Below are 8,558 nucleotides of genomic sequence, written 5' to 3' on the forward strand. Positions count from 1 at the left end.
GGCCTGGCCAAGCCCCCCGGGTCCAAGAAATCTTACGACTCACAAAGTGAAACAAACAGCACTGTAAAAGTAAAACCAGAGCTGCATTTTTGCATATCAGTTTGCACCCTGGAATTATAAGCGGGAGTCCCGAAACTGCAATTTGAAGTCTCACCTGTGGGATGGATACACTGCCTGGGACCCTTTCCCAGTTGAGACTCCATATTGCTGTTAACAAGGGACTTTGCAACATTGGTCAAGTCGGGATGTTGGTCAGCCCCATTTGGTGATATATGTAGAGTTACTTTTCTTTACTGTTTCTATTTCTTTTAATAGCTGTACATTGAAATTAAGACAAATAATTATAAAAAAAATCAAAATTGTTTATGTGCAACAACTGCTTTTGCTGACAAATCTTTTGGACCTGAAATGTAAGGAAAGCTTACAGCAAAACAGGTTCATCCATATTATAGGTGTTTCATGACTTCACTGGCTGAGTAATATTCCATGGTATGGACATACCACTTTTAATTTATGCACTCATCAGTTGTTGGACTTTTTGGACTATTTCTGCTTTTAAACTATTATGGATTTATTTCTGGGCTCTCAGGTCTGTTCCATCAGTCTGTATGTCTGTCCTTATGCCAGTCCCATACTGTTTTTTATTTCTGTAGCTTTGTCGTAAGCTCTGGTATCAGGAACTGGAGGACTTTGCTCTTGCTTGTTTTGGCAATTCTATATCCCTTGCATTTCAACTATGAATTTAAAAATAATTTTGTCAATATCTGTAAGAAAAAAATCTGGCAGGGGTTTTGGTAGAAATTGAATTGAATCTTCTTAGGTCAATTTCAGATTTTGTCATCTTAAGCAACTCAGTAGTGGGGTGGCTTGTTGGGCAACAATGGCTGATCATATAAGCAGGGTAATTACCCCATATGGGGAGGCATTCATTTTATTAAGGGTGAAGACAAAGGAAAGTTCCAAATAATCAAACTGTATCTGCGGTGTCTCCTTCAGGAAGGCAAGTAGGACCTTTCTTTGGACTAAAGAGCCTCTGAGTGGTGGCTTCGGCTGCATTTCCAGGTTGAGCCCCTGTTGTCACGTGAGAGACGGATTCAGGTGCTGGCTGCTCCTGCTGCTTGGTTCATGTCCCTGGCCCAGGCGTGATGCTCTAACAGAAACAACTGGATCTGGGGTTTCATTTCTTCTCCAGCCTTGGGTGCCTCCTACTTGAAGCAGGGATTTGCTGAGGGAAACAGGGGCCCTGGCTGCCCAGCCCACTCTAACAGAGGGAGCGCAGCAGCAGAGCTGAGAATCTGTGGACAAGCAGACGACAGGATGCTTCAGCTAAGAGTAAAGGCACTGCTTTTTTTCAGAGGGGTGGGCCCCACAGTATGTGGGATCTTCATTTCCCAAGCAGGAATGGGACCTGCACCCCCTGTGCAGTCTTAACCACTGGACCTCCAGAAAAGTCCCACTTTTTTTTCTTTTTTTTAAAGCCACTGATGAAATGACTGTGTGTTAAAATGTCCCACAGCATCCGGGGGGTTTTAATCCTTCTTGGAAAGCTTTTTCCAAATTATTCCATTTCTGAGTGCTCAGTGAGATAATTCGGAGAGTAAATCCACCTCAGGGTGGACGGCCCTCCTTCCCTCTGTCATGTGGGAACGTGAGGGCCGCCTGCAGCCCCACCGAGAGGTCAGGTGGGGAGACCCCCGCCGCCTCTGCCCCTGGTGGCTCCAGCGTGTGGCTCCACCCCTCAGGCAGGAAGGCCCAGGCAGGGAGGAGAGAAATCGGTGGGGTCTACTCAGCGACTGGGCTACAGGCAGGTCTGCTGCTGCTGCTGCTGCTAAGTCACTTCAGTCGTGTCCGACTCTGTGTGACCCCATAGACGGCAGCCCACCAGGCTCCCCCGTCCCTGGGATTCTCCAGGCAAGAACACTGGAGTGGGTTGCCATTTCCTTCTCCAATGTGTAAAAGTGAAAAGTGAAAGTGAAGGCAGGTCTAGTGCTGGCTTTATTCAGACGGGACACGCCCAGAGGGGCTCAGCCAAGGTGCTATACATCGTGAAGGCAACTGGGAGTGAGGCAGGGGTCTAGAAAAACAACGCATGGATCCAGATGATGGAGAAAGACCATGCGAAATCAGCTGAAGGCAAAGACCGGCCAGGGAGAGTGCAGAAGAGGCGACAGAAAAGGAATAATCCTCCAGCGCCCGATCCGGGTAGGAGTCTAGCGGAAGTAGTTGGGACAATCGTGGGCGACCAGGCGCCAGGCCTGGTCAAAGGCCTGCACGACGGCTGGCTCCAGAGGCCCTTCCTCAGTGGCCGCCAAGTTCTCTTCCAGCTGCTCCAGGCTGGACATGCCCAGGATGACCGCGTCCCCATGGGCGCCCTGCAAGGGGAGACGGCCAACGTCACACACTGATGCCCCACAGAGACCCCGTCGCACACACCCCCTCCCAGCCCCGCCCCTGCCGAGACCTGGGGCCGGGCATCTTCCTTATACCTACATAGTTGTGCGAAGCACCCACGGTGCCGTCAGCAGTCCTCACTGTGTGACCCCAAACCCGTCCTCTTCCGTCCTGCTGCCACGACGCCCACCCTCCTTCAGACCTTACTTTAGAGTCCCGTTCTGCCCTCAGCAGCTGTGCGAACTTGGTTTAGCTTTTTAACCCCCAAGACTCAGATCTCAGTTTTCACCGTGCTGATGGGAATGAGAAATTATTCAGAGCACCTAACTCCCATTTATGGAAAACCAGAGACTACGCAAGTGTGTAAGGCTGAAGCTGGAGAGAAGTTTTAGCCAGGAAGACTGGGGACACCAAAGAGGGGGAGACCCCACTCCCCCCAGAGGAGGGGACCAGCGGGCTGTGCATCAAGTCTTGACTGTAACTTTCTCTCCCGCTCACAGCTGTTTGCTCATCAGAAGAACTGGAACAATCCCACCTCATCAGGCCTAAGGAATCATTCAATCCATGCGTGTAAAGCCCTCGTGACAGGGCCTGGTCCTTTGGCAGCTCCCAGAACAACAGGAAGGCTGCCTGAGAACTGGACCAGAGAGAGATTTCAGAGGGAAAAACTGTTTAGAAATCATGCTGGCTCCTCAAAGAGAGCAGGAGCGGGGCTTCCAGGGATATTGTGGGGGATGGGGAGGTTACCTGGAGCTGGGAGTGGTGGTACATCCACCGGAGGGCGGCCGAGGTCATGCTGGGGGCGCTGGTGCCATACGCAGCCTGCAGGGCCTTCTCCACCAGGGCGATGCCCTCGAAGTGGTGCCCCTTCCAGTAGCTGGACGGGTGGAGAGGGTCGCACAGGGTCAGAACCACGGGGTCACACGGGGGCCACTGCCCAAGAGACAACTGGGCAGCCCCTGCAGCACAGAGGGGCCAGGGTCCCCTCGGGCAGGGGTTCTGCCACCTTCTTGGGCAACAGAACCACCCAGGACGCTGGCTCCCTCACCGGAGGCCTCAAGGATGTCTCTGCTCCTAAGAACTCAAACCCTGCCCTTCCTTTACCTGGAGAAACAGGGAGCCAGCACAGGGGCACAAACCAGCCCCAGGCTGCCTGTCCCTCCATCCGGAGCCCTGGCTTTCCCCCTTGGCAGGTGACCAGTTTTCTTAGGCATGAGTTATGACTTGGAAGGTTAGCCATAAGGCCCAGGGATCAGCATTCCTAATGGAGGTTCCAAGAACAAAACGAAACCTTACAGAGGGTTTCCTAATTCCTCTAGGAATCAAGAGAGGTAGGTCCAGCCAGCAAGGGAGAGCCTGGAGGCCCTAGGAAAGCAGCCGAGAGCTTCTCTATTTCGGACAACACGGACCCCCTCCCACCGCACCCGTCCTGACACCGTCCGCCGCCAGCTCACCGGTTCCTGTAGACCTCTGCCCAGTTGTTCCCAAAGAAGCGGCCCACGGGCTGTTTCCCATCCTTGTCCTCATACTTGTACCTGCCGGTCAGCAGGCCTCCTGCAGGAAGGCTGCAGTCAGACCCCCAGGCACTGCCCCCAGAGGCCATCTGGACCGGAAGTGGGGGTGATGGGGAACCAGGAAGGATGGAGGTCCTGGCAAACCCCTCCCCTTCCCAGGTCTGGGCCAGGCTTCTCCCGGGTCAGGAAGAGGCAGAAACGGGGTCGGGAAGGCCCTCCCGCCCAGGGGAGCCTGTGCCCGCAGCAGCCTCACAACCCGTACCAGCCAGAGGGTTGTAGGCGTAGAACCTCAGTCCAAAGCGCCGGAGGCAGGGCAGGAGCTCCGTCTCCACCTGCCGCGTGGTGGCGTTGTACATGCCCTGCAGGGAGAAGCATCAGCTGAGTGGGGGCCCAGCCAGGGAGCTCCAGCCTGCTCTCAAAGTCTTCGGTCAAGACTCCCCAGGACTCCAGCATGGTTTCCAAAGTCACTACTGGTGGACGGGGAGATGGTGCTGGGCCCCAGGAAGGGATGGCGGCCTGGCTCTGCCATCCCACACACATCTGCAGGCACCAAACGTGGGCTGGACCCTGAGCTCTCAAACACACGTGGATCTGGTGAGGTCTGTACTTCAAGAGATGTCAGAGTTGGGTTAAAAACAAAGCAGAGTGGACTCCCCTGGTGGTTCAGTGGTTAAATATCCACCTTGCTAAGCCAGGGACACGGGTCTGATCCCTGGTAGGGCAAATAAGCCTGAGAGCCGCAACTAGAGAGTCCGCGGGCCGCAATGCAAGATCCTGTATGACGCAGCTAAGATCCGAGGCAGCCAAATAGACAAACCAACAAAAGAGACAGGACAGGTGACCACAGAAAGGTGGCTTCTGTGACCACGGCAGACTCCCAGAAATACTCGCTCAATGCATAAAGGTGGGGTCTGGAGGCTGGAGGACCCACTGGGTTGTCGGGAAAGGCTTCCAGAGGAAGAGGTATCTAAGTGACGCCTGGGCACTCCTTCCAGCAAGAAAGGGGAGGCGAGTCCAGGCTGACCGCAGAGCCAGAAGCAGGCAGGAAGGGGGCCAGGCTGAGGGCCCCCGGGGGCCGTCTACAGGCTGGGAGCAGAGGAGTGGCTGCTCTCGAGAGGGCAGGGGTGGGGCGCGGTGGCCCAAGAGGACCTGGGATCCCAAGCGCCCTGGAGAGCGGCCTCTGCAGCCCCGGCCTCACCTGGTACACAGTGGGCAGGATCCAGCCGTTGCTCCTGCACAGGGTACAGATCTCGGCCACCTCCCAGGCAGCATAGTTGGAGAGGCCGAGCTCCACGAACTTGCCCTGCGGGGGAGAGGCCACGGTCAGATCCCCCCGCAGCCCGGAACACCAGTCCCAGAGATTGGGACCCTGGGCGTGGGGTCCGTCCCCTGCTCTGCTCCAGGACAGCCCCGGGGCCTCTGCTCTCTGGGCACCGACAGGCCAGGGTGGGGAGTGGGCGGCCGCCCTCACCTCCTGGTGCAGCTGGTGGCAGGCGCGCAGCGTCTCTTCCACGGGGGTGCCGTGGTCCGGCGCATGCAGATAGAAGAGGTCGACTCGGGGGCACTGCAGCCGCTGGAGGGACGTCTCCAGCTGGGACCGGAGGCTGTCAGGCTTCAGTGACTTCCCCTCCCAGGGATTGGCCTTGGTAGCAATTTTTGCTTTGCAGGAAGAATATAATGGTTAACGTAACCACTTACTTGCCACGTGACCCCGGAGAAGTTACTGAAATTCTGAGTTTCAATTCTCTAATCTACAACATGATGGTGATAACAATGGATCTGTCCTTATAAGGACAGCATGAGAATTAAATAATGTTTCATGTGATTTCCTGATGTTCACTGCCCACTGCCGCTATCAGTCACAACTGCTGGCTGGTGAGCCTTAGGGCAGAGCCCAAGTATGCAGAGAGGAAGGTATCACACTCCCATCTCTGCCCTTAGGGCGCTCAAGCTAGAAGCTGATGTTAAACAGGAAAGCACAGTAGAGGTCACAGCAGACCTGCGTGTCCAACCGAGGAATTCCAGGGAGGGGTTCCTGACCCCCAAAGTTGAGTCTCTGAAAAAAACAGTCCAAGCCAACAAGCAAGGGTGGGAAGCACGTTTCAGAGGGTGGGAACTTGGGCAAAGGCAAGAAAGCACAGTAAGTGGAATACTGAGTTCTAAGAGCGTGAACCCCAGGCACGGAGCACTGGGACCCAAGACAAGAGAAGGGGGCCCAGACCCAACTCTGAAGGGTTTTCTCAAATCCCATCCATCGCTCAAAGGTTTCCTGACGGAACCAGTCAGCTGCGTTCACTCTGGCTGCCATACAGACAGGCACATCTGGCGACAGACCAAGTATACAGGCTGCTACAAGAATCTGGGAAAGAGATGCGGCTGCAGCACGTGGCCCCTGGAAGGTCCACTAGAGAGAGAGGTGGAAGGTGGACAGTTTGCCTCTCCCTTCTGGACGCCTGGACGCGTGCACGCCTGCGCCCCCTCTGCGGAGGCCCCACCCCCAGCAGAACAAGAGAGCGCTCTGTCTGTCACGCAAGCAGCTTGGAAGTGCTGTGAAGAATGCCTTCTCTCTGGGACGCCTCTGGTGGTCCAGTGGGTAGGACTCCGCGCTTCCACTGCAGGGGGCACAGGTTTTGAACCCTGGTCGGGAACTACCCAGGCCTCAGCCTCCCAATGCAGCAAATACAGAAAAGGAAAAGAATGCCAGCTCTCTGGATTCTGTCCTTTCCACCCCTGGCAAGGCAACTCGGTGGTTCAGAGGGGAGGACCAAGTCCCTCAGCACCCGGTCCAGACTGTCTCCATCCCCACATCTGTCAGTCCCCCTGCTGCATTCTTGGTGTGAACTTTGCCCCGGTCCAATGTGAGGACTTTGACTCAGTGAGGGCCTGGCCTCAGAGGGAAGTGGGGAAGGGCCAGAGGGAGAAAAACCAGATTTTCATTAGCCAAGAGAGGCAGCCGGGTGAGCTAGAGCATGGCTCTCAGATACACATTCCCAGTTCCTGCAGATGCACCAAGCTGTGAGTCTAAGGCGAACCCAGAGGGCACCACCCACAAGGGCTGGGAAGGAAGAGCCTCAGGACGAAACAGAGGCGGCAGAGTGCGGTAGCAACAGTGACAGCCGAGTTCACTGAGTCAGACCTACGAAGCTCCAGGCAACCTCCAGGCACGTCCAGTGGCATCAGGCCGATGAGGGACCATCCCTCCACACACACACATCCTCCACTCAAGCCACAGCTGCCTCCAGGCCATCCTTCCACACACCAGTCCTGGCACAGCTATGCCCTCTGCCTCTCACGCCCCTTTCGCTCATTCTCTGCCCAGCAAACTACAACTGGTCCTCGATGGTCCAGCTCCAGGACATTCTGAGCCTTTCCGAGGTCCTCTCCCTGGCCCCCTCACGCCTTTTTCCCCTAAAAGTGCTTCCTCTTCCAGGCTCCTCTGCCATCACTTTCTTCGGTCTTCCCCACTAGACGAGGAGCTCCCTGGAGGCGGGTTATACCTCCACAAGAAGCTGGCTGGGGCTACAGAAGTGGACAGAAAGCCCTTAGCCCTGCTCTCACACCTCCCCACTCTTCAGCCCACCACCCCTGCTCTCCGCCTCACCAGGGGCGATGCTCCAGCTCTCAGTGGGAGAGCCAGGGGTACTGCCAAATGAACGAAGTCTAGGGCCTGATGAAAAGGGAAGAGAAAAGGGAGCTCGAGGGGGCCCACCGGCGATGAAGGCAAAGGGGAGAAGGGCGTCGGCAGGGCGCCTGGGGACCGGTTACGCGCACTCGGCAGGGTAGGAGATGGGTGAGGGCACAGCTCTGGAGGCAGTGCCGTCGACAGGAGCACCGAGAAAGCAACAGACGTAGGAAGGCGAGGGCTAGACTAGGCTCGGGTAAGACTCGGGGGCTACCGAGTTGCAGCCCCCGAAGAGCGGAGGGGAAGGTGGTCCGGATAAAGCGCTCTTCAGCTGTCCGGACTGGATGCGCACGGAGCTCGAAGAGCGAGCAGGGGTTCCACACAGCTGCGGGACGGCGAGGGGAGGTCGGTGCCCGGGAGCGGACGGAGCTGCCGGCCCTGGCTGCTGCGGGGGTGCGGCTGGGTCGGGTCGGCGTCCTGCGCACAGGTGCGCGCGGCACGCGGCGGGGTGAGCCCGGGCGGGCGGGGCGCCGGGCGTTACCTGTGCAGCCGCTGCCGCCCAGCCCGAGCCCCAGGCCGCCCAGGATGCTCTCGGACCGGCCGTCGCTGTACATGAAGGCCGTGTCCAGCTCAGCGTGGCCGCGCTCCAGGAAGGCGCGCACGGCCGCGGCGCTGGCGGGCGCGTCCATGCGGCGCCCCATCTCCATGGTGCCCAGCACGGTGGCGGGCCAGGCCGGGGAGCCAGAGGCGGCCTGCGGGGACCGGGACATGGCGGCGGCGGCGGCGGCGCGCACCCCGGGCAGCCGGGGCCTGCGGGTGCAGCGGACGGCGGCGCGGCCCACCGCGCGACTCAGGGGCCTCAGCATGAAGCCGGCGCCTGCGCGCTGGGGCGCCTGCGGCCCCGCCCACCCGCCGCCGGGGCGGAGCCCGGCGTCACCCCGCCCCTCCGCACGCCGGGCTCGCTGGCCACGCCTCCAGGGATCGCCCCCGCCTAGAGCGCCGCTCGGGAGGCGGAGCCACGCAGCTCCGGG

The 8,558-nt window shown here is 57.9% G+C and overlaps 1 protein-coding gene across 2 annotated transcripts; it reads right to left on the reverse strand.

Moving 5' to 3' along the window:
- Nucleotides 1-2,134: 2,134 nt before the first annotated feature.
- Nucleotides 2,135-8,432, reverse strand: LOC129538095 (aflatoxin B1 aldehyde reductase member 4). 2 transcript variants are annotated; one of them, XM_055398071.2, is made up of 7 exons: nucleotides 8,069-8,432; nucleotides 5,377-5,564; nucleotides 5,104-5,208; nucleotides 4,168-4,264; nucleotides 3,846-3,945; nucleotides 3,139-3,268; nucleotides 2,135-2,372 (listed from the first exon to the last, which is right to left on the reverse strand). In XM_055398071.2, the coding sequence occupies exons 1-7, from the start codon at nucleotides 8,391-8,393 to the stop codon at nucleotides 2,211-2,213; spliced, it is 1,107 nt and encodes a 368-aa protein (XP_055254046.2). In that variant the 5' UTR covers nucleotides 8,394-8,432; the 3' UTR covers nucleotides 2,135-2,210. The 2 variants fall into 2 exon arrangements, with proteins under 2 accessions (XP_055254046.2, XP_088699216.1); XM_088843090.1 differs by lacking the exon at nucleotides 2,135-2,372 and adding an exon at nucleotides 2,492-3,028.
- Nucleotides 8,433-8,558: the final 126 nt, after the last annotated feature.

This window comes from Moschus berezovskii, chromosome 2 (genome assembly GCF_049115385.1).
Source record: "Moschus berezovskii isolate FMDL1 chromosome 2, NW_MosBer_1.0, whole genome shotgun sequence".
In the NCBI taxonomy this organism is placed as follows: Eukaryota; Metazoa; Chordata; class Mammalia; order Artiodactyla; family Moschidae; genus Moschus; species Moschus berezovskii.